General features: G+C 38.0%; 1 protein-coding gene across 3 annotated transcripts in view; it reads right to left on the bottom strand.

The window, feature by feature from the left end:
• Window positions 1–1,665: 1,665 nt before the first annotated feature.
• Window positions 1,666–26,661, bottom strand: part of MBD5 (methyl-CpG binding domain protein 5) — a 447,015-nt gene continuing 422,019 nt past the window's right edge. For all 3 annotated transcript variants that reach the window (XM_043576637.1, XM_043576639.1, XM_043576638.1), the window contains 3 exons: window positions 16,151–16,224; window positions 7,275–7,350; window positions 1,666–4,377 (listed from right to left, as the gene is read on the bottom strand). In XM_043576637.1, the coding sequence (XP_043432572.1) occupies window positions 4,306–4,377; window positions 7,275–7,350; window positions 16,151–16,224 (222 nt within the window). In that variant the 3' untranslated portion in view covers window positions 1,666–4,305. The remainder of the gene's footprint in view (window positions 4,378–7,274; window positions 7,351–16,150; window positions 16,225–26,661) is intronic.

The following is a 26,661-nucleotide window of genomic DNA, read 5'->3' as shown; positions in this document are numbered from 1 at the left end:
GGAGGTTTCCTAGGTAGGTCCCAGTCCCGGATCAAGGACTCTCCTATGGAAATATAATAAAAGGCATTTAGTATGGAATTGAACAGACGCTTGAGTGTGAAAAGGAGTTTTGGTGATTTCAAAACCATATTTGTTTTCCACATTGAAAATGTTCAGGTCATTTTCTTGTCCTAAGAAGATAACCACTTGGACAAAAATATCCACTTGAAATGCAGGTGAAATGTAAATTGCTACTCTTCTACACAGACAATCCAGTGTATTTATACTTAATCCATAAAGGCATGATGTTACAAAACACATTTGTATATTGTGAAGCCATCTGGCATCAAATTTTCCAATTTATAGACAACTTTGTATTTACATAACAAATTATTAAATCAACCATCTTTCCGGTTTATAAAAGGTTGCTGAGGTACACACACAGTGTGTATAAAAGCAGATAAGGCTGATATTACATATTTACAGTAGATACAAATTAATCTTTCATATTTGAAGATAATGCTTTTTATATATTTTTTCTGTATCAGACCCCCCCACTGTTAGCAGGATTTCCCATGCTTGAGTTGTTTATTGCTTTTTGGCTCACGGATTTAAAATTCACTTCTGGGTTGTTTACACGTATGAATTACTAATGTTCTTATCTCTTTGGCTAATGCAAATGTGATAGAGTGAATGAAAGAAAAGATAAATTAATTCAATATTACAGTTCTGGCTGTTGATATTATTTTTTTCATAGCCCCCAAATGAATCAAGTAACGCACAGCTCATTTTATACGCTACATTGAAAAGTCTTGAGACTTGTGTTAAACACCATTTGGGCATCAATGGGCAAAGTAAACAAGGTATCATATTTTCGGTAAGGTCTAGAATCTTGGCTTCCTTTTCAGAAAGAGTAATGTCACCAACATCTGAAGCATCTTAGATTTTAAAATCTCAATGCAAAACCACTTGTGACTTACAAGGGAACATTGCAAACTGCAGAGATTACCGGAGTTACCCACAATGTGTTACCCTGGTCTGAAAGGAAAAAAGAATTACCTCATGGAATAAGTCAGTTGGGAATCTTCATAAAACTTACAGAAAGCAAAATAGCAGCTCTCTGCTGTTCCCACAATTCTGCAGTGTTACGTTCAAAAATGAAGGTGGGGTTTACTTGAAAAAGAGACATTGCCAATAACTCAAAGTCAGGGTCCAACTACAAGAGTAAAAGTGGCCCATGATATCACAAGGGATGAATGCTCTTAAAGCATTTACATTCACAAGGAGACTGAAAACTACAAACCAAAAATATTCCTTTAAATAAATAAAAACCCTGATTACTTTTAATGCTACAAATGAGACAAATCAAACAAGAGCTGCTCAGTTAATTTTCATTCGTTTGAAATAATCTTTAAAAACTACTTAAAGATGTAGTTTATTCTCGTTGTGCTTCCTAAGACTGTTAAGGGACACAAAATAAAATGAGATTTTCTTTTCCAAGAGGGGTATTATGTTCTTTGAAGGAGCACAAAAATTTTTCATTGTTTCAATTGTCAGATTTGTTGGGGGGAGAAAAAAGTTTACTTTAGGAAATAAAAAATTTACTAATGTATAAAGGCTAGCCTTCATTTTTAAAAAATGAATTGGCTTCAATACAAAGAGAAAGAAATGGCTCTATGGGCAAAATTCAAGTATGAGTGACCAAGTTTTTAATTGTAAAGTAGGTGCAACATTTAAAAAAATGTTACAGCACTGCATGACCTGTAATGCTAACAATATTTACATTAACTGCTTACACGAAACCATATAACTGTAAAAGAGAGGGGGGAAAACCCCATGTGGACTGGAACAACAACACCTAGCAGCCACATCAAAGCCATAAGCAACCAGTGAAATCATGGGCACAAACATACTTTACATGGTCTACAGATGTAAAGTATACATTGGTGGGGAACCACACATCTAATTAGTTTAAAATATCTAAAAGAAGGCCAGGTGGACACAAACTCGTTCTAAAGACAGGAAAGGCTAAAGAAACTTCTACGTATCAACACACACATCCACACCCACATATACGCAGACACACACCATGCACAAACACGCATATGGATCTATCTGGGAATAAAAACAACCATGTAGACAGAACAGTAGAAAAGCAGATCGGTGGGGGGACAACAAAGGACATTTATGGTTTAAACATAGCAAACACGCAAAGATGTGTCAACTGAACTACACAAAAGATTACTTAGGGCGACTGCGCGAAGGACCGGCAGGCAATCCCACTGTTACATGAAAGACAAAATGGACCTACCCCTACAAGGAAGGTTTCCTGCCTCCAGGCCATGAAGCCTGGGTGCCAGTTGTATTCCATCAGGCGTGGGGTAGGGGTGAGGGTGGGAGTGAAAGTACAGTGAGACACAGGAGACCCAGGAGACCCTGGGGGGAAGAACTAAGAGCTGTTGCTATCAAAAGTGAGCCCTGGTGGAGTGCTCTGTGCTGTGGCCCCAAGAAACCAACTGGAAGAATGACCTTGGTCTCCTTTTTCCTGAGTTACTGGAACTCTGCTACATCGTGGGAGTGAGGAGTATGCGGGGTGGATGAGAGAGGAGGGATAGTGGAGGTGGTGGGCATCTGGGGGTCCAGAGCCTGCTATTGAAGGGCTCCCGGCAACCGGAGCATGAAGCTGTTGAGTGAGCCCCAGGCTAGGGGACAAGGCAGCGAGTGCTCTCTAGGGGTTTATGGGTTTAGGGGTGGGGGCTGGTGATTCTAAGAATAAAGGGATAATGGATCCCTTCTTTTGACAATCCATCAGCTGAAGTCAGGCTGGAGGCCTGGAACTTCTCTCAAGTGCGTGGGAGACAGGGTTATACCACCACCACAAAAATCGTGAAAAAAGACGGAAAATCATGTTGTGCTACATTTCTTATTAATAACCTTGTACTTTACAATGGCTCACAGTTTTAGGTTTGTATACTTGTAATGTAGTATTTTCTCTCTACATTTGTTTCACATTTTTTTTCTTACTTAATATAATATAAATAATTTGGTTAATAGATTTAACCTGCACATTTCAGCCACATTAATATATATAAGAATCTGTTAATGGTATAAATAATTCTTTAAATAAAATAAATCTGATATGTTACATAATACTGATAAAAAATTACCATTGCTAATAATTTTGTAAGCCACCTTCACTTCTGGTTTGAGTAATACTGATGAATGGCTATGACACTTGCTGTGATGATTGGTATTTTTTTTTTTTTTTTTTTTTTTTTTTGCCACTACAAGAAAACTGACTTCTAATCAACCTTACCTCTGATAATGGTTTTGAAGGGGGGCTTTTGCCTCCAGGTGTGGAAACAGAGTTTTATCTTGTCCGGTATTGTTTGCCAAAAAAATTCAACTCTGAGCATCCATGGTGGTGAGGCCTAAGCTATCTGAGTCAAGAGGTGGCTATCAAACATTAACTACAGAAATGACTGAGTAAAATATTCCATCTAAGATTTTTTTTATAAAACCTATTCTACTTTAAAACTTAGGTAAAAAAAATATGCAACAAATGGTTGCAGTTTCTGAATTCTTAATTTAGACCTGTGAGCCCTCATCCCTTTAGGAATCTGCAAGGTTTTGATTTCCTAGGCACCCGAAATCGGGTCCAGTGCTTCCGGATAAGGTTCATTCCAAACAGACAATAGAAATGGACACTCGGTGGTGTGCAATGTATGTCATAATTCAGGTAATACATCGTCATGCCTTTTCTCTGCTGTTAAATACAAAAACAGCATCTTTTACATTATCATAGAAAAGCATTTAGGTTGTATTTTTATTTATCACTTTACACTGGTAGTCTCTGGTAGGTGTACTCCATAGAAACCAAAGGATTTTGTACACTATTTCTTTGTACAATAAAAGATAAAGTGTGCATTAGGTACGCTTGTACATGACAATATTGTACAATATTTACATTTCTGATATCGCCATGAAATTCTGCATTTTCTATATACAACATTGAAAATTCTTCAGAAACATGTGGACATTTCTTATAATCACAATTTTAGTATTATAGAAAAAGTTTCTCAGTAATCTCTTGACCATTTATTACTCTCATCATTCAGGGATTTTGATTGGTTTTCCAGCATTCATTATCCTTCCTCATCAAAAAAAAAATATCGTATCACTGTTTCTTTTAGCACCCTGTGGTGGTGGTAGCTATCTGCCATAGTATAAATACTGATATAACAGTGGCTATATCAATACCTATATAGAGATAATATCTGTGCACGTTCCTTTAATAAACACTGCGCATTGGTGGAGTAGTCCCTGTTATCTGGAGATCTTCCTCCTCTTGGGTTTGGGGGGTCTCATTTGTCTGTCTCCCTGTGGGATTTGGTGAACCTGGAAATAAAGAGGTGGGGAAAAAATAACAACAAAGGTTGAAAGTACAAGCACCATTCGATTTCTGACAAAGAAACAGGGGAGGAAAGAGATTCCACCTTTCATTTCCAATCACTGATCTCCTGAGCCATTTAAAATTTTTACCAAGATTGTCCATAGTCACTACAGGGAATGAGGAGTCCTAGGAACAGATGAGCAGAGCAAACCTGTAACACTGGAACGCAAGGGAGGAACCAGAGAACATCACGTGTGGGAAATGACGTGTGCAGTTGCTACCTCTGCTGTGCATTTAAGACAAAAATGAAGCCCTTTTTGTTAGGGATCCCTAGATTGCCAACTTCAGCAGAGTCTAGAAAAGCACAAAAATACATACCAAACATGTTTTCTTCTTTACTTCATCACCTGACTTATTTTACAACTACTAAGAAGGGTCAGAGATGGTAAGAATATGCACTCAGCTCAGCCCATGGAAGTTTATTTAAGAGAACAATCAGAGTGAAAAATAGAAGATCACTACCATCTGTTGGCAGATCTGAGCTTGTATAGTCTGGAAAGTGTAACTGATGAACTCATCTCTGTATACTAAATGCAGAAACTGTAGCAGTTAGGGCTGTGTATCAGATTGAGCAGGCATGGAGCATGGCAGAGCATGGTTACCAGGTATCGGACAGCAGGTATGGTTTGGAGGGGCAGAGGACAGGTGCTAGGGAGGTGATCAGGTGCCCCACAATGTATGTGGTTACTGACAGGAGAGGGCAAGCCTAGACCCAGGAAAGGCAGGATGGTCCCAAGGCCGTGGTGTAGCTAATGTTTAACAACCAGTACCCTGTGGAGGGACACAAGCCGAGTGTAGGATATGCCAATTTCCATGGTGTACGTACTTGTACCACAGCCAATTTCAAAGTTACCAACGTAATGTCACAGAATTCATAATTAGGAGATGTTCCCAATCAGCTCTCAAGATCCACTACAAGTTGGCTTAATTGTTTTAAAATAATGTTAAGATAACAACGAAGGCCAATGCTATTCAAAGGCAAACACAAAAAGCTGTTTTAAAAACTTAAATTTAAAAAGTAACATTTATAAGTTTGTCACACTGCCTCTTCCTCCTAACCTGTCCATATACATTTTTTAAAAACCACTAGTTTCTGACGAAGAGCAATAACTGAAAACTTGTTATAATTGAGGAAAGAAGCCTTTATCCAAGGCTGCAAGGAAGTCTTGGTAATCTGTGAACCAAATATGGCCTGAAAAGGTATTTTGTTTAATAGCTATATGATGTTTCAATGTTTACAAAGACAGTTGTCAACATGAAAAAAGTTGGAATTTTACTTCTAGACTTGGCACCTTATGAAAAATTGGAGGAGCCGGCAATTCTGGCATAATTTCCCATAGGTTTGGACCTGCTGGAGTACGGAAGAAGGAATTCCTTCTGGAGAGAGCATGGCCTCCAGGTTGCCCCAATCCCATCACTCCTCACTGTCTGCTGGCCACAAAGGCCAAATGTCCTGCAGCAAAGACCAGCAAGAGGCTCACTGAACCCATTTTCTCTTCTTCCTGAACGGGCACATTGTAGAATGCATTTCCTAGTCCATTTGCCTTAAGAAAGCCAGATGAGGGGGTCAGTCCAGTGGAAAACAGCAGAAGTGAGGAGCCTATCCTGGCACCCCTGTGCATACTCACTTCTCTCACCTGCTGGGCTGCATGCAAATGATATGAAGGAGCACTTGGAAGCCCTGAGGAATGGGGGACACTAGAAACAGAAAGAAGAACCTGGGCCTCTGAATGACTGTGTGTGGAAAGCCCTTCCCCAACCGGCACCAGACTGAAGTAAGTAACAGTATCTATTGTGCTGAGCCTCTAAGGTAGCCTCCTTGACCTCTAGTTGGCATTTTTCAATCCACTTGAATTGCTGTTTTTTCTCACACCTGACCCACTTTACTTAGTGTATTTGCCTGGCCTTGGAAGGTGTTGGACTTCATGATCCCTGCTTCCGAACTTTCCTACATTCTGTCTGGAAGTTTAACATCTCAGGGCCTTAATTCATCCATCTGCAAAACGATGGGTTAGATCACAACATCTCTAAAGCCCATACCAACCCCAACATTCTATGAGTCTATAACTTATACCTGTCAATAAGTAGCCACTGAATGGGTTGCTGGGGTCCAGGTGACTTTACACAAAGTGTTGAGTGAAAGTAAATTAGCTTTCATTGCTGAATAGCCTTGGATAATTCACATTTTTTAAAAGAAATTACCAAAATTATATTTTGAGTGTTTACACTCACCAATGTTTGAATTAGAGAACAATGATGAAACTTCTCACATTCGATACTATTATGTGAACAGTTAAGTAAAAATGTAAAGAAAGAACAGACACAACTTCTTGAAAACCAGAGGTTACTATGTTCAGTAATTTAACAATAGGACTTTGTGCCAAATATTTTACTTTTTAGGTAACAATAGAAAGGAAATGAGAGGTCGATACACTCTTGATCTTGACCCTATTGTTCAATATCCCTCTCCCCCTTTTTTTTGGTTCTATGGACAAAGAGAAATTTGCATTATTGAATATTTAGGCAACAGTAATGGCCACTGCTGTGCAGAGAGTTAAATGCATAAAGCTGTGGTTTGAACTTTATTTTTTGCTGCTTACGTTTAGAAGGAATGTTATGTGGGAAAAACAAAAGTTATCTCAGAAAAAAGACACAGTTAATACTACTAGGTTATTTTTTCTTAAATTACTTTGAATCTTTTCTGATATCAGTCTTTTTTGGAGCCTAGTAATTTAGTATTGCTACGTGAGTTGCTTGTCAATATTGAAGACGCTTTACCAAAAAGTGTAATACAATTTATTTTCAAAGAAACATAGTATAATGGAAAAATAAATTAACTTACAGTCCCAGACATTTTGTCCAGTTCACTCATGGCCTCATGAATAGCAGCTTCTAAATGGTTATTTAGCTTTCCACTTCTGGAATTAATGAAAACAACACACCAGATTAACAAATTAAGGAAACAAAGTCTCAATTTAATCCCCTAATCAGAAAACAGAAGCACCAATTCCACCCTAGAAAGTCAATTTATATTTACATTTGAAAAAGTCTGATGACAAACATCCCTGGATTCTCACCACTTAATACTAATAATAAAGTCGCAGAACTATGAAAAAACGGAGCACATGATAGGGGACAATGGATTCTTTCCCTTTCCACATGCTTCTTCCACAGTCGGATGATTTTGCAAGAAAACTGGGCCGCGGGTCTCTTTTCCCACAGACGCAGCCTGTCGTCCAGGATTCCAGCCTGCCCTGCACTGCCTGTTCTGGCCTGTCTTTCTCAGGCAGCCAGGCTGCATGGCCAGGGGGAGGGCGGAGGGGCTGAACTGCAGACTCTGGCCACTAGGGAGCTCCCTCTGCCCTCGCTGCTGTATCCCGGCTTCTGAGTTGAGCAAGTGAAGGCTGAAATCCTGGTGCTTGCACAAGTTCTGGGTGGGAAACAGTTTAACAATCTATCACACCTAAGGCTCCCTCCTGGGCCCACCACCTTTTCTGCAAAACCAAAGTGACTTAACTATTTGAACAGATAAAGAATGGTGTCTCAGAGTGTCTATCGCTCATCTGACTTTTTCTCTCTACTCAGCCTAGCATTACACACATGTGCAGCCTGAATAACACAAAACGGTATATTCAAACTATAGGAAGCTGTGCAACAAACTACTTAAAACCAGGCAAATCCACACCATCTACCTCTGTAATTATGTACCCTTTGTCTATTCTAACTAACTTACTTTATTCTTTTTTATGCATATAGTTACGCAATTATTCTGAGTACTAAGCTGATTCATTTCATTTATCTTGTCACAACAATTACTAGAAAAGCTGCAGAGATAAAGCTGCAGGCTGTCAGCATGGTTTTCCAAGGGTTAAGTCTCACCTCGGCACGTACACGGAGATTGGAAATTTGCAGTTGGGGAAGAATTTGGCTCATAGTCCCATTTAGTTTGGCTCACGTCGTGTTTAAAAACATATTTGAACTTTAGTGGAATGCCTTTACATGAGGCCTTTTGGTTTACCACAGCCCCCACCAGGTTTTACCCTCATACACAGGGACTAGACAATTCATACATTTAGTTTCTGCATATACCCTGAGGAGTATACTGCTGGGCATATCACGGATGCTCCACATACTTCCTAAATAAAAAATCTGTCCAAAGCTAACACGACGTCTGTGTATTCTGGGATATACATATATGAACTTGAATCAGTTTAACTGGAAAAAAAAAGATTAATGTATTGGTTTTAACTAAATTATGTGGGCAATACAACAGGAACCCCTTACCTTTTGCCGGCCTGTAGGCTAGCCTCTAGCTTTCACATTCTTCGTATTTATTTTTAGAAATATAAACAATGCAGAAAAGTGCATAGAATAAGTTAACCTCTAACAAATCCACTTCTGAAAATAAACTGATAATAAATTATTATTTCCTTTCTTTTTAATTAAAAAAAAAAGCTGAAGTTCCCATTTGTTATCAATTCCTAGTCTCATTCTCTCCTCCTCTTCTCCCCAAAGGCAACTATGTTGTGTTTTTTTATAGTATGTTTTTATACTTTATACGATAGATCCATGAATGGTACGTAGTGCTGTCTTTTGTGTGTGTGTGTGTGTGTGTGTGTGTGTGTGTGTTTAATATACACACAAAGGTGTCCATCAAGGGTGGTATGGTATACATGCCCTTTGCAACTTGTCTCTTTCTCCCTTATCACTGTTTTCGGGCACTGTTTAAGTTGATATAATCTATTCATACACTGTCTTTTATTTACCTACCTATTCCAATTTTAAGGGACCATGGGCATCTCATGGAGTTGGTCTGAGTTGCTTTCCCAGTGAGGAGTTTGCCAAGCCTGATTTTGGGTGACTGGGAGGCGGGGAGGGGGTGGGAATCAAATGCCAGGATTCCATGGGGTCATGTAAGCTTGGCTGGGGTTGGATTGGGATCCCATTTGTGGGCTGTTTGGCAAAGGTCTTGACAGTATCATACATTGCCTAGTTGCCTAACACTATTACACCTTGTGTAACATGTTACATAGATTTGTCCTATTTCTTTTGTACTTAAAAGTATGAATATACATTTCAAAGGATATTTGTTATGGATTTTTATTGTAATATCTTATGGGTTTATATTTGACTACCTAAAGTTCTAAATGTCTAAAATGAAGGTAAAACATTTCAATAGAAAACCATTAGAGAATCTTGGTTCTCTCACTTTTACCTTAATAACAAGAATTGTTACTATTTATTGAAAATTGTCTATTTGCCAAGAGTTGTGTTAAATCTTTATATACATTATCTCATTTAATCTTTACAGCAAACCTATGAAATCAGTATATGACAACTGTTTCTATGCCATACTTTATGACTTTATAGGGAGAACTGGTGAAACCGATTCTAATTTGTCAATGAAGAACATGGATATTTAACTACAAACAGTTTTTAAAAGTAATAAATTCAAAGAGTCATGAAAAAGGTTTCCCTATGAAAAATTGCAATAACACCACCATTAAGGTACAAAAATAATTCAATATTACTTGCTGAACAAAAAGATAGAATTTAGGGGTCGCCTGGGTGGCTCAGTCAGTTAAGCATCTGACTCCTGATTTTGGCTCAGGACATGATCTCACAGTTCATGGAATCAAGCCCTGCATTGGGCACTGCACTGAGCATTGAGCCTGCTTGCGATTCTTTCTCCCTCTCTTTCTGCCCTTTCTCCACTTGTGCGTGTGCACACACACACCCTGTCTCTCTCTCTCTCTCTTAAAATAAATGAATAAACTTTAAAAAAAGAGAGAATTTAGGACTTTGTGATCTCTTTCTTCAACAAGATATTTAAAATGTTTATAAAGAGTTTATATTAATTTAAGCTAAATTTATTTTTCCTTTAACAAACTTAAGTACTTAACAGTTAAGTAATTGACTACTTGTGGAAGAGAGAATAAATACAGAGAGGTGGGGCATGAAATTACTTGAATGCATCATGAGATTCAAGAGGTAAAGGGAGACTCTCCCAGGTGTTAAAGCTGCAGACTAATTTTTACACTAACTGGTCGGGTCAGGGAAGAATGCACTTAAAAGAGGAAGAAAAATTTCCATGAGTTCATGAAATGAATAATTAGTCAAAATTCAGTCTTCCAGTACAGAGGGCCTCCCTGTGGAGTTTCATCCACTATTTTCTATTTCCTGCTGACATTTAATAATAAACATTTTTACTAATGGACACTCTAAAACCTACTTGATTAAGCAATAGATGTTCATATAATGACATTTCTAGTTATTAATGGAGATAATTGCCACTTCCATTTTTCACTGCCTATATTGTCACACATTATCCTTATCTTCACTAATCAAGGAAAAAGGCAGGTACACATCTGTGAATGGTATAAGAAATGAGGAAAATGAGGAACCACATGTCGCTCTACACTGTCAGTTTAGAATTTAAGCAACTCGCTTCATGTAGAATGGAACAAATTTGGGTGAGACCTAGACATCAAGAATCGTAGATTCTGAAACTTAATCCGCAGAGAAAGTATGAAGAATTTAAGGAATTTAGCATAACTACAATTTCTTGATCTTAAAGTGGAAATAGGATGTATTTTATCACTTTATCACTTTTGAACTCCACAAAAACCAGGTTGCCAGATTAAAAAAAATTTTTTTTTCAACGTTTATTTATTTTTGGGACAGAGAGAGACAGAGCATGAACGGGGGAGGGGCAGAGAGAGAGGGAGACACAGAATCGGAAACAGGCTCCAGGCTCTGAGCCATCAGCCTAGAGCCTGACGCAGGGCTCGAACTCCAGGACCGCGAGATCGTGACCTGGCTGAAGTCGGACGCCTAACCGACTGCGCCACCCAGGCGCCCCAGCCAGATTTTAAATTTATGTGTAAGTATAGGTAGAAGATTTGATCCTCATTTCGATGAAAATCATAGCAAATCTAAAAGCTATGAAATTTTTTCTTTAATGAAGCTATTTCCTCTTTCAAGTATAAAATGACCCTGAGTAATGTTTTCAATAAATATGTTAATATTTCTTCTGTGATTAGGCTGTAATAAGCATATACGTTTAAAGATATTTATTATACAGTTTGGTTGTAGAATATTAAAAATTAAAATGATTACATAGAATTCTAAACATCTAATATGGTGGTAGAATGTTTCCACTGGCAAAAATATCTCATAATTTCATTTGCTTCACCTGTATCTTTATAATAAAAATAGCTGTTTACTAAATACTTACCATGTGCCAAGTACTGTGTTTATATGATCTATATTATAACAATGCTAAGAGGTAGATATTAATATGCCCATTTTATTAAAAATTTTTTTAATGTTTATTTATTTTTGAGAGAGAGAGAGAGGCACTGTGTGAGCAGGGGAGGGGCAGAGAGAGAGGGAGACAGAATCTGAAGCAGGCTCTAGGCTCTGCTCTGAGCTGTCAGCACAGAGCCCGATGCGGGGCTTAATGTGTGATCATGAACATGAACTGTGTGATCATGATCTGAGCCGAAGTTGGATGTTCAATCGACTGAGCCACCCAGGTGCCCCTCTATGCCCATTTTAGAAATGAAGAATTTAGGCTCAGAGAGGTTAAGCAACATATGCAAGGGCATACAGCTATGAAGTGATGGAAATAGGATATGAACTCAGGCCCCAAACCAGTCTCTAAATCATCTTACCCAAATGCCACCTTCCTTTTTCACTCACTTTCTCTCTCCTTTTCCTTTGTTTACAAAAAGCAGTCACATCATTGCCATTTAAAAAATTCTTCCAGTTATTTTTCAGGAAAATTTTATATTATGGGTAGAAAGAAGACCAAACTAATTTGTATCAACACTCTCTACTCCCTTCTTATTCACTCTTCAACCCATGGCCACTTTGTTTTTACACCTGCCACTTTATTGGAAATGGTTTTCACTAAGGTTGCCAATAGCCTCCAAATTGCCCAGTTTCATGGAGATTTTTCAGTTCTTGTCTTACTGGACTTCTGTTTACCATTCTGGAAGCTTTTAGCCTTTGGTTTCTAACACCCTGCTCCCCTGACCCCCTATTCTCTTCCTTCTTTTTGATTATTCCCATCTGCTTCATTATCTCTGGTAAACATTCAAATGCCCAAGAGGTTCAATCCTTAACCCACTGTTCAAATTGGCCAAAGGATCTCTGTGAGATCACAGCCATTTTTACGTAGTCAAATATCACTTCTTCCCAGTGTCAGACATGGGTTCAACATAGTCCACAGGCACCCCACATGCACTCAACAGCCCCCCTGTACTAAATGCCATTTCAGTGTCTCCACCACCCACCAGGTCACCCCAGCTGAAACCCTGAAAGTTGTCCTTGATTGCTTGCTCTCCACATTCCAACCAATCACCATGATGTTTTGTGAATTTTCCCTCCTAAATATTTCTTGACCACATTCCTTCTCCTCCATTCTCATCACTCCTGTTCTGGTTTGAGCCCTCATTCTCCCTTGACTGCTGCCATGGCATCCTAAACAATGTCCCTGTTTCCAATATGGCTCCCCTAAAATTTATCCTCCGTACAGACATATCTAAAGTGAAAATCCATCTAGCTGTCCCATCAGGCACTTCCAATAAGATATAGGATCCCACTGGCCCTTACTAACCTCTTCATGATCTGATTGCTGCTTATACCTTTGGCCGCATCTTTTACAATTTCCTGTCTGAGGCTTTATAGTCCCCCAAATCCAACTGCTGATCTCATGTAAACATCATCCCACCCCACCCCATCTTGCTCTTTGTTTTCTTTGTCTGGCTAATACATATGTATTGTGCAAGACCTGGCTCAGATATTTCCTCTAGAAAGTCTTCCTTTACCTGAGTTTAATGCCACTTTCTATGATCCCCAAATACACTATACATATTGCTGTCATTGCAATTTTAATATTTTAATGGCTTCTGGATCTCCCTCCTTTGCTAAACAGTGAGCTCCAGGGGCTGTAGCACTGGGCCCAACACAGGTTTTTGCTCAATTAGTCTCCTTAACTAGGGCAATAACTAAATGATTAAGTAAATGAATAAACACAGGATTGGGTTCAATACACCATTCATCACTTATGTGACCTTCAACTAATTATTAAGGTTATTTGGGTTAAAGTGTCTTCATTCATAAATAGGCATAGTTATTCTGGCCCATCTTGTGATTGGGAGAATAAAATAATCGAGTTTAAATACTATATGCAAAATGTGAAGTATTCTAATGGGCATTTATAAGGCAAGTTGGTCTGAATAGACAATAGCATAATAAGTAAAGCTGTTTTTACTAAAGTTTGCCTTAGATTTTCTTCTTTTACCTCTCCAATCCATATTCTAGGTTTATGGTTTCATGAGTTTATGTAGATAATGCCACTTAGGACCCATGCAAATTCACCACAACTTGTAAACTAGCTTTGAAGAAAAACAATTTAAAATTGCTATTTATTCCTTATTACCTTTCAAAATTGATTAATACCAAATTTATGGGGAAAATGAAATTCATTTCAAGGCAGTATATTTATAAATATATATTTAAAAATTTTTTTAATGCTTATTTATTTTTTGAGAGAATCAGAGTGTGAGTGGGGGAGGGGCAGAGAAAGAGGGAGACAGAATCCGAAGCAGGCTCCAGGCTCCGAGCTGTCAGCACAGAGCCCAATGTGGGGCGTGAACTGACAAACCACGAGATCATGATCTGAATGGAAGTCGGGACGCTTAACCCACTGAGCCACCCAGGCGCCCCTCAGGGCAGTATATTTAAATATTTTAAGGAGTTATTTCATTTCTGTGTTATCAGTCAATTGGATATTTTGCACATAATTCAGCTAATGGCATATCTCACTAGAGGAAAGATTTGAGAGATCTTTTACGTCAAATAAACAAGTACTATTGAATACTCCATAGCAAACAGCCCATTGCAACTTTGTGATTTAGGTAATTTGCAATTTCCCTCCTTTTCTCCAGACCTTGTATTAATTTTATGGGCCTTATCCTACTACAAAGCTCTGCATAGCAAGTAGTACTTCAGTCAGAGCAGAGGGGACTTGCCTCACTGTATTCCTTATCAGATCTACAGCAAACCTGGCTATTCACTTGATCATCACCACAACCCTCACTACCTTCCAAAGAACTCCTGAACACAGGGGGAGTTTGCTTATTGTGGATGGCATCTTTTTGTGAGACATTCTATTGAGATGAAGAGTCTCCCTAAGAGTTGTTGAATTTTAAAATTTTACCTCTGGCGAGAATTATTAAAGATACCACTAAAAGAAAAAGTGCTCTTTAATAGATACTATTGATATCATTATGTACATAAGACACACTATTAATCATTCTGATCTCATAATTCTTAGATGTTCAATAATGTGAAAATTGTAGTAATTGAGCAGGTATGTCAATTATATGTATATATTTTTAAATGTTTATTTCTGAAAGAGAGAGAGAGAATGAGCAGTGGAGGGGCAGAGAGAGAGGGGGACAGAGGATCCAAAGCAGGCTCTGCACACTGACAGCAGTGAGCCCCATGCAGGGCTCGAACTCACAAACCATGAGATCATGACTTGAGGCAAAGTAGGAGGCTCAACGGACTGAGCCACCCAGGTGCCCCCATTATATGTATTTTTAAAATAACTTTTCATGTGCATGTACAGAAGCACATTTGTAGTTCTCTACCTTAAGATGAAATAATAATTATGATACATAAAACTACATTGTATGACAGGGAAACTGTGTTTCAAACATTATCTACTTGTCCTTACAACATTTACCCAGAACATACTAGAAATACTTGAATAATAACATCCCAAAGTACTTCTTGTTATAATTCCAAAGAAAACCTATTGCTCCTGCCCCAAGAAAAAAGAATTATTTACCATCACTTTGACTAATAGTTAATTGGATGAAATTACTTACTTGTGTACAATTGGGGATATCTCCTCAGCCCTCCTCCTGAAGGGACAGACTTTTTTTTTTTAATTTTTTTTTTAACGTTTATTTATTTTTGAGACAGGGAGAGACAGAGCATGAACTGGGGAGGGTCAGAGAGAGGGAGACACAGAATCTGAAGCAGGCTCCAGGCTCTGAGCTGTCAGCACAGAGCCCGACGCGGGGCTAGAGCTGACAGACCGCGAGATCATGACCTGAGCCGAAGTCGGCTGCTTAACTGACTGAGCCACCCAGGCGCCCCTGAAGGGACAGACTTTTACTATACTTTTATTTTTTAATTTTTAAAATTTTTAAAAATTAAAAATATATTTATGTATGTATGTTTGTATGTATTTATTTATTTTTTAGCAATCTCTACACCCAGTGTGGGGTTTGAACTCATGACCGCGAGATCAAGAGTTGCATGCTCTCTGACTGAGCCAGCCAGGCACCCCTTGCTATACTTTTAGAAACTACTTAATTGGCAAACATTGACAGTGTTTCTTTCCTAGCAAACGAGAGGGATGGACATGGAGGGAGTGAGGAAAGAGATGATGAAGAGGGACATCCCACACACAGTACAAATTGTTAAGAAAAGAAAATATTTTCTGTAATAGCTAACTAATTTGGCTTGTCTATAATGATCCTCTTGGGCGATAACCATTAAACTACACTTAGGGAGGCCCTAAGATGGACAAAATTAGTGAGATTTTCTTGTCCCTATGAATAAAACCCAGTAAGTTATATACTTGAGAAAGAAATGGCAAAAAAATAAATAAAATAAAATAAAATTGGTGCTTACTTTCTGTTCCTTTTCCGGGCTCGGCTGTAGGCTTCTAAACCTTCTGTTAGTGTCTTCAACTTCTCGGGCTCCACCTGAGTGAAGGCATGAAGACCAAACCATATTACCCAGACCTGCAATTGTTAACACCGTTTTTTACTTTCCTGCTGTGGGGAGGGAGGCTTAACTTTCACTGCCCTGTCAGGTGTCCTGTCCTTGCTCAAGCTGGGGCTGATTGTGTGGCTCCAGGCTGTAACATCAATGGAAATGAAAGATTGGTTGGCTTTCCAATTGTCAACAGTTTGTAAAGAATGTTTTAAGAACAAAATCTGGAATTTAAATAGCCTTCAATTCACAAAATCATGTAAATCAGAGATGGTTTGCTTCCCCTACTGCCTGACACCCCGCTACTGCAAATCTGTACTCCAGGAGAAGGGGGCCAGGAGCGGTGGTGAGTGAAGGGGGGCGGCCCAGCTACTGCAAATCTGTTATTCCAGCAGAAGGGGAACAGGAGCCATGGTGAGTGAAGGGGGCGGCCTTTGGAGCTGGCAGACGGAAGTTTGAATCTGACCTCCTCGGTTTCTAGCGTGAATAAAACACTCAAATGTTCTGAGCTCAGTTTCCTCCTCTTTAAAATGAGGACAACGATACCTACCTTCCTGCTACTATGGCTGTGATGATTAAAATGCAGCAAGTCATGTTGAACACAGTCAAGCACAGAGCGGCTATTATTACTTAGGACACGTTGGGTTCTGCAGAGGCCACAATTTGAGTGGGAGGTGGGCCACCTTAGTCCTTACTGCTGTGGGAAGAGGTGTGGCTACACCTTGTGGGCGTGTCCTCTCCCTTCTTGCTTCATCCCTGCCAGCCTGTGTGAAGCTTGCTACTTCTTCACAGTGCGGCCACCAATGGTGGCTGGGGTGTTGGTGGGGGTGGGGAGGTGTAGGCTTTGCCATTTGCCCCCAGTAATCTCTGTCACGGTTCTTGAAGCCACCCCCCACCAAGAAAAAGTTACTAAATAAGAAAACTTGTATGTAACTTGTGAATAAAAAGACCTTTAGAAAAACATTGTTATTTTTTGTCAATCTTAAAAAAAAAAACAATTTAAGTAAAAACAGTGTTGCTTGCTGTGTAAACACAGCTTCAAGGCAAGTCTTCTCAGCCATCGCTTAGCCCCCCAGCCTCTATGCTACTTTTATATAAAAATTCAAGAAGTTGTCAAAATGCCTCATGGGTAAGACAATAAATACTAAGAAGCAAGGAAATGATTAACTTTTCTCTTGAAATCTTCCTGAGTCATGAATATCATTATTAAGTAATTTTTCTTTGACCCCTTCAAATTGAGCACACGGTAATGGGTAACAAAGGGTTTCATCTCTTAAGTTTGAAAACAGGTATTTCTAACTATTCAGTGAGGAAAACATATAACAAAGACACTTTCCTCTTCACAATTTTGTGTTTTGTCCTAAAGGATGCAAATACACACGACTTCATGGGGGACACCCAATCTCTTGGATGCTAGAAAAGGAGACAATTTTGTTCTAACAACACTTCACAGGAGCCATGAAGGAAAGTGTCTTGTTGAAATAAAAAAGGAAAGGGAAGGGAAGGGAAGGGAAGGGAAGGGAAGGGAAGGGAAAGGAAGGGAAGGTGCCTGGATACACTTTCACATTTCATGTTAGAAAAGAGGCTTCATTTTGTATTTACTCACATGAAGAGCATAGGAAAGATATTTCACACATTAATTTATGTAATCTATAGCTAATTCCACAGATATTTAAATAACCTCCTTTGGTAGTAGGAAGGAAGCTCTCTTGTAACATAAACTCATATTAGACACGAGTCGGTGTAGTGAAAGATCTCAGAAGGGAATGATGCAAAGCAACAGGAAGCGGATTCACAGTGAAACAAAGCAAGACGCCAACATGAAGACCTACCCCCTTGGTCTTAGTTCCTCAAAGTTAAGTTAAAACTATTTTTTAAACCTCAGTTTTTATTTTTAGTTAAATAAAGAATAAGGGGTAATAAGAACATTTCTTGTGCGTTTATTACGGGAAAGGTACTGTTCTATCATTTAATATGGTAATACTGCAAACTAGTATTATTTTTGTTGTTTTACACATGGGACTCAGTGAATTTAAGTAGCATAGCCAGCATTGAAACTCAGGTCTGACTGCAAAGCACTCAACCTCTCTCCACCATACCAACTCCAATATACATTGAAGTATACAGTCATTTAAACACCCACTCCCCCACCACAGATAAACCAAAAAAAATAGATCAAATTAACTTAAATCAAATTACATTTTTACAAAAATTTAGATAACACATGCCTAAATTTATCTTTTAAAATTTTTTATGGTTGGATAATTTTCTGGTAATTTTGCTGAACTAATACTCTTCTGTGATTTTTTTTCCCCCATTTAAATCGCCTGTAAGGCTGTAAGGTACTCCATAATGAACTATATTATTTATAAAGGATTCAATGACCTTGACACAGAAAGCAATGATGGTGCTTTCCAAAACTAAATATAAATAAGATACACATCACTGTTTATTTCTGATTTGACAAGATCATACATATCCAGAGGTAAATGTTTAGTTTATTTTGTTTCAGAATTTTAGTACTCTACTGGATTGTGAAATATATGAGGAGCATACATTGTTTGTAGGGAATTATTCATACACTTATGCAATATTCAAGAAACTGTTTAAAGATACCGCCGTCCCCTCAGATGGTATCAGAGAACAAAATAAATTCAATTTCTAGTCAAATCGAAATCATATTTAATGATTTAATGAATACTCCCTCATAAATTACTTAGCTGACTTGTAAATGAGGAAAATACTGAGAAATCAAATACATAAATGCAACATTAAAAAGGAAAAACACACAAATATTTTTATAAAACTTACACTGAAGGAGCCAGTAATTCAAGACACTTAATACTTTGATCTGTAATTATAACCTTATGTTCCTGTATAGTCATAAGTCAGAAGTTCCATAAATTATTTAACTCTTATCTTGGTGAGAAATCAAGGGAGGACTTTATAATGTATCTTTCCTCATAATCTGCCCCATATTCTTACTCAAATAAGGATGATGTGAATAGTAATGACCAACATTGAATAACTCTCTTCACAGATGTCAGTTGAGACTTAGAAAAAATTACCAGAATTTATATGTATTTATAGTTCACATATTACCTCATGTATAAATATACACATATACTGAGTATTTTTTTGACTCCTAAAATCCTCCTTTCACTCATTCATATTCTTTAGACATCACAATTCTTCAACACAAATAGTTCTATAGCCTGTTTGTTCAGTATGGTTGGAAATATACCCAGAAGCATACCCATATACTCTTATAGGGAGGAAGTTTCAGACTTCTCTGAACAAACCTGAATCTCGGTTGCTGTTTTTGTTCATGAGGCACACATTAAAATTTGGTAATTTAATTAAGTTTGATTTGGGGTCAACATGGTAGCATGTAGTGTATCATAGAGGTAACTTAAATCTACAACAGAGGGAGACACAAACCTTTAAGGGAGCCAAACTGACCCTCTGAAAATGAGGTGGGGTATATGTTAGAACCTGGATCAAAGATCTTAGATCACTTTTTTTTTTTTGACGTTTATTCATTTTGAAAGACAGAGAGCATGAATGGGGGAGGAGCAGAGAGAGAGGGAGACAGAGAATCCAAAGCAGGCAGCACAGAGCCCAACGCAGGGCTCAAACTCACAAACTGTGAGATAATAACCTGAGCTGAAGTCGGATGCTTAAACAACTGAGCCACCCAGGAGCCCCTTAGATAATGTCAAAATTTCCTGCAAGCTTGAAACCTGGTAATGGGATTGCATTTCTTGGTGATTTACTTGGCTCCTACTTAGTGCTGAGGCAAAGCTGTTCCACAAAGGTCCAAGGACAGAGTACAAGCCACATTCCAGATTTCCTAAGACAGACAGGACAGCTGAACGCAAACCCGCTCTTCATTCCTTACATTTCATCCAATTTTTACAATGTCCTCAGCTCCTGGTATTGGGGAATGGTATTGTGCACAGAGTACCAAGCTTAGTTTAGGAGACCAGACTGGGTGCCTGGCTTAACTGCCTGTCATTTGTGCTCTTAGGAACGCCACTTTGCTGAGTGTCAGCTCCCTGGCCTGTAAAATGGGGATGGTTGTGCATCTTTACGGGTCATTGAGAGAATCTAAAAAGATAACGAAGACGACGGTGCTTTAAAAACACCAAAGTGTCATTGGTGGCACGTGAAACAGGACCAACCTTTAAACACGTCTAATAGTTATATATTCATATGTTTATATTAGAAAAATACAAAGAACATTATACCTGTGATTTCACACATAGTATATCTTAGACTAAGACTGAAGGAGTTATTTAAAAAGTGGCTTGAATGGTGCCTAGTTCATAATAGGAGTCCAAAAAGCATTTGTGGAATAAATAAATAAAGGAGTAAGTGAATTTGAATAAAGTTTCTAGCTAAGTGGTCTTACAGGTAGCATGCAACTTTGGCTGAAGCCTGGGAAATACAGCTCTGAAGCAACAAGCAAATATGAGGCATTTATCAGGTTCATTATTGTCAAACATTTATTAAACAGTAAATATTAAAAAATATCTTCAACCTGAAAAAGTCCTGCTAACCTAAGGGCGATATTTCAGTATTTTTTTTAAAGAATGGGAATTAATGATAAAGAAATACTTTGGAGTAAAGAGTTGACTCACCTGTGACAGAAGGATGAATCTAATTTTCCATCAATCGTACTCGTGGAAAAATCCCTAAAGCGAATCCCATTGTTCTTCCAAATGAACTAACCAAATACACATGAACAATTTTTGCCAGTAGCGTTATCTGAGGTTGTGTGTGTGTGTGTGTGTGTGTGTGTGCGCGCATGTGTGTTTCCTTTCTTCTTCACTTTGGAAGCAGTGTTTTTAAGTAGTGGAAAAGTATACTACAGGACTAGAATAAATCTATTCTAAATGTACAACAAATTTCACGTTGATCTGCCACACATAAATGGAATTAAATGGTTTGCGTAAGCTCATATTTCTAAAGCAGGACTGTTTAAAAGTTCACATCACAGAAACACGCATTGGCCTCAGGCTAACTCTATGAACACTGTCCTGACAAGCTCGAGGACACTGTGTGGGTCTCAGCTATCTGCAAATGGAACTAGGCCTCTTTAACCTTGTTTAGGGAAAAAAAGTTACAAAATTCCACAATTCACTTCAGTGATGTTTACAGTCTCACCGAGGTTTTACTTTGCTTAGTCTTTTTGCTAATATTCACATTTTTGGTCCTCTCTATTTCTTCATTTTTATTATCCTCCAAATTTTGACCAGGCACTGACTTTGTTAGCCTGGATTTTATCTTGCACAGAACTTTCCCAAAACTACTTTCCTCCCTTTTCAAGGAGATTCTGTTGCTACAGAGTGTTGATGGTCCTGCCACCCCACCAGCCACAACGCAGCCCAAATACTGCGGTTGGTGACTGGGTGTGGAGACAAGGACTCATTTCCAACTGTAATTAAGAAAATATATAAGGCAAAGGTAATACACAAAGAACACTTTCGACAGAGAATAATAGTACTAAAGAATACAAATAGCTAATCTGATAATCAAGCACAGGAAGCTGGTTCTTCAAAGTAAAATGTTTAAACATCGCAAGAAAACTCAAACTTAAGCTATACATTCCCAAAATGCGACGGTAAGCTGTCTTTATGTTTCACACTGTCAAAATGTGTGTGTGTGTGTGTGTGTGTGTGTGTGTGTGTGATAGTCACCTGACATACAGAAAGTGTATTGTCCTCAAATAAGTTTAGTTATGAGTTTTAATAATAAATGATGAGTTTTGTCTCATTTGAATGACTATTCAGAGAATTATTTTTATCTCTACCTGCCAAATATAATCATGTGAAAAAAGGCAAAGTGTAATTCTAAAGACAGAACCCTACCCACTGCTATTAAAAACATGCCTTTATTTGGTCATGTAGTGTGGCACTGAAATGTAGAACTTTTCTGGGTAATCAGGAGGTGTCTCTACCTGTCCACCAACAACCAATGTTTCATTGAAAAGAAACATTATGGTGCCAATCTAGAAATAAATCCTTTCCTAAATTTGGCTCAAGGCAGAATACACATTGAATGTAAGAGCAATGACATGAAGACCAACGGGAAATGTTCAAGAAGAGTAAAATTTATGTGCTAAAAAAGGAATTTTATTATTTGATTATTACTTTGACAGACAATACTTGTAGGCTAGTTAATGTAAGATCAGAGATGGCAGATGATAATTTCAAAATATAGTTTAGAAAACAGGAGCACTTTTCCCATTTTTAAATAATGACTGAAACAAGTATATAAAGACACCCATTTCCCCCACCCCAGTTTCATAGACTCAAAATGTAAGTTTTGAGTGTGTACATCATGGTGGAGGTGGAGAGGTGTAATGCCAGCCGAAGCCACTTCCCTTTCCAAGAATTCCCTAATACTGTGCCAAGATCTGGCAGTGTGCCTCTCCAGCTATGATGATGTACTGGAGCCCAGCACTGAGGGCTTATTCTTGGCCACTGAACCTTAAACTATAAAGGATTTATGGTTCAGAGAGAAACTTGCATCATTTATTTAGAAAAAGTATAAATATCTTTCAGGCCATACTTCATGACAAACTGGTAACTGAAGGAAAGAATGTAGCAGAGGGTAAGGAGATGAATGCTACTTTCTGAGTGGTGTAATACCAGGCACAGGATATTCTCTAGTGTTGTCACATAGCTTCAGTATTGGGGCAGTATTCTGTAGGGGCGATTCGGTCCAACTTTCCATGGACTGTTAAAAATCTCTACTAATTAAAATTGTTGTATATGTGGGGGTGGGGTAGGAAGGTAAAGGAAGAAAGTCTGAGTTGGTAGTTTTTAGCAACACTGTTGGGAGGGACTTTCAAGCTTTAAAATGCTTCCAAGTAGAACTCGTGCATGAAATGAACAGCTAATAACAACTTGTAATCTGATACGCCAATTTGTATGCGATGTGCTGAACTTGATTAACAAATGGTTATCAACTATTTCATCCATTAAACATATATATTATAATCCTCTCACTCTCAACCTGGTTAGTAAATCTTTTATTCATGGATAACGCATAGGTAAGCAATAACTAAAGTCAAATTACCACAATTCCACGGTGGTGAAATCCAAATTAATAAGGTTGTCTAACATAAAACAACAATAACAACAAAACAAAAACAAAAATAAAAAAACCACAAAGAGATGAAAAAAAATGGGCAAGGAGGCTAATTTTTACTGAGCCTCATTTGAGTGTTGGATAATCTACTTATGGTATCTCATTTAATTCTTAAGACATTATTTTGGGGCGCCTGGGTGGCGCAGTCGGTTAAGCGTCCGACTTCAGCCAGGTCACGATCTTGCGGTCGGTGAGTTCGAGCCCCGCGTCAGGCTCTGGGCTGATGGCTCGGAGCCTGGAGCCTGTTTCCGATTCTGTGTCTCCCTCTCTCTCTGCCCCTCCCCCGTTCATGCTCTGTCTCTCTCTGTCCCAAAAAATAAAATAAACGTTGAAAAAAAAAAAAAAAAGACATTATTTTGAGCAGGAACTGATATTCCCACTTGGGGGGTGAGGAGATTGCAGCTTGGGTGATTAATACAGCTACCCAGCATCATTTAGGAAACTGACGCCCCTGGATTAAGCTCATGTGAGAATGCCCAAAGCCTATACCTCTTTCTGCCACACTCTGCTTTCTCTCTAGTTCTCTGTAGACTATGTTCATAGAGTACTTGATGTTTTGAAATAAAACCTCCTAGGAAGCAATCTCAAAAAGTGCTGAACAGTTCTAATGCATTATTAGTAATTCTGTTACATTTAATATCCCACCAAAGATTAAAAATGCCTTTCTAAGACCATAAACTGACCAGGTCATTTACTATGACAGTTGGCTAAGGTATCAACTTAAGGACAACGTGGACATCTCAGCCCTAGGCAGACATCAGTGCTCCAGTCACAGCATTGATCTGTTGGTCCAGAGAGGACCCACACAACCTGAAAACAAGATTGATGCCCAGCTTAATTAATTACCATAATTTTTTTCTTTTTACTTTGCTTGCTTCTGAAAAGAATTTGAAGTGGTTTGCTGAGAACAAAGACTGCAACAGAAAATAAATGATAGGTTTGTGGGATGTGGGGGTGGGGAGAGATAAGATAATAAATCTATTCTAACACTTGAGTTAACATACACTTTATCTGGAGGGATCTGACAGAATCTTGGATTAATTTACTTTGGTGGACATGGAAATAGTATGAAAAACTGAGAAGCTAAGAAGGTTTAAAATGATAAACGTGTAAGAAAATTGGTTACCTAACCTTTTCTTCTGAGATACTACAAAGATAAACACTAGGGGATGTGGTCCTAACATTCCACATTAGCAAGGTGGAATCAATTAGATTTTCCTATAATAAACAAATTGTTTATGGAATCAGTCTCTATCTTTCTCTCTTGACTTTATTAAAATGTCAGCCTTTGCTACAGTATATAGAAGGAAACCTAATGCATTGCTTATCTTTTTAAAACCAGAAATCTGATTATTAATGCACAAGACTTTATTTGTCCAGCATTGCTGAGGACTAAGGGGTTCTATGTAAATAAAATTTACATCATGACTGGTTTGTTCACCGGACTAAGAGTACACATTTTAAAAATGTTTTACTGGAAATCTTTTCAAATAGAATCATGCTTTGTCTTACACAGATATTGAACATAGTTTAATTTTTTTCTTGATGAACCAGAATCATCAAGACATCAAGGAAAGGCCATTTGGCTTGAAGTCAGACAGACTTGTGTTTGAAATTTCGCCTTTCCTGGTCTTATACATTGAGAACATTGGCTTTCAGGGGCATCATTAAATAAGCTATGAGGAAGCCCTTCCTTTGTTTTGTGAACTATAGAAGAAAAAACAGTGTTTGTGAAACAGCACTTTGTTTTGTTTTTTTTAATGTGCAAAAGTGAGGTAGGTCCTGAAAAGACCAGAGATTTTTAAAAATGTTATGTGCCCTAGAGCTTCTAAGGCTGTTATACCTTACTTTTTAATGATAGATAAATATTTCATGTGTTATCATTAATATTTTATTATATGTTTTCAATTTTGCACCTCTAAATATATGCTTTACATTATTTTTTGGTGAATTACTGAAAATATTTTTAGCGTATCATGATATCAAGGTTTTCATACTAAGGTTGTCAGAATGCCAACTTACAATGTCAGGCAGTGGGGAAGGACATTTGAATTGACAGAAATGTTATGCTCCCTGTTAGCAATTCATCTATTGCCTATAATAAGGAAGAAGAATCTGGATATTTTAAACACTTACAATAAACATAGTGAGTGAAAACCAGGTGCTTATTCAAATGCAGCAAAATAAATGTTTCTTGGACTCTTAGATAATGATTTTTTTAAAAGTGTATCTCCCCAAACATTAGTGAGCAACTCAGTCCCAGGAGTTTGCAAACACACACTAACCAGAAGATTAGGACCATTGTTTAATGTGAAATGTGTTAAAAGTACATGCCTTTATTCTCCTGAGGACATGAAGAGATATTTAGACAAGGCATTTAGGACAGGAAGAATGTTTCCAGGAAAGGGAGGCCATAATCTTTTTTTTTAGCTAAGCTTTTTGTAAAATGGCACCTAAAAAGACGTGGTTTCATTTGCACAGAGATTGTAAAACAGTTCAGCATCTACATTTTAAATTTGTAGCAGTCCATTTATATTATAAAAGCCCAATTTTGCTGTTTCTAATTACTTTTTGAATAAACTGTCAAAAGTATTTAGGTTTATCAACCTAAAGAATGTTTTGTCTGGTCTCAGAGAGATTAGAGAATAAAATGTTTTGTGAACAGGAGTATGGAATTCATTTTCTTATCAAACGTAGAAACATTATGCCCAGAGCATATCCTGACAAGTATATATTAGGCATTATAAGCAACGGGTTTAAGGACCTCCTGGTCATTTGGAGAAAGACAATCTTTTTATTGTGCTGGCAAAAATGTTTTTGGTTTCCTGCCATTAAACCTAAGTGCCAGTGGAAGTTTGAGCAGAGTTGAAAATAGCTTTATATAATATACCCTTTAAGAGAATAATATATATTTGTAAGAGTAATTTTTATTTCCTAAGGAGATGAAAAATTACGTTTCTTCATTACATGTGGGGAATGTGCATAATTATCTCCTCCTGGTCAGATATAAATTTTTCTATCTGCTTTGAACATTCTGCATATTTCTTGCCTCGTGAGCCAATTCTACCATTGTGAGAGGGGGTAAAACCCAGAAGACCCCTACTAATTTCTTCTAAATTGAATGGTAGTTTCATGGAGAAGTTTTCATTTAATTTATATGATCAGATTGTGTTAAGTAGAACCAGACTGTGGGGTTAAACATTTCCATATGTTATAAAGGCCCAGAACTTTTCCTGAAAGGAGACACCATTCTGAACACAGACGTTACC

This window comes from Prionailurus bengalensis, chromosome C1 (genome assembly GCF_016509475.1).
Source record: "Prionailurus bengalensis isolate Pbe53 chromosome C1, Fcat_Pben_1.1_paternal_pri, whole genome shotgun sequence".
In the NCBI taxonomy this organism is placed as follows: domain Eukaryota; kingdom Metazoa; phylum Chordata; class Mammalia; order Carnivora; family Felidae; genus Prionailurus; species Prionailurus bengalensis.
Note: the sequence above shows the minus strand (reverse complement) of the source record. Positions and strands in the feature narration are given on the sequence as shown.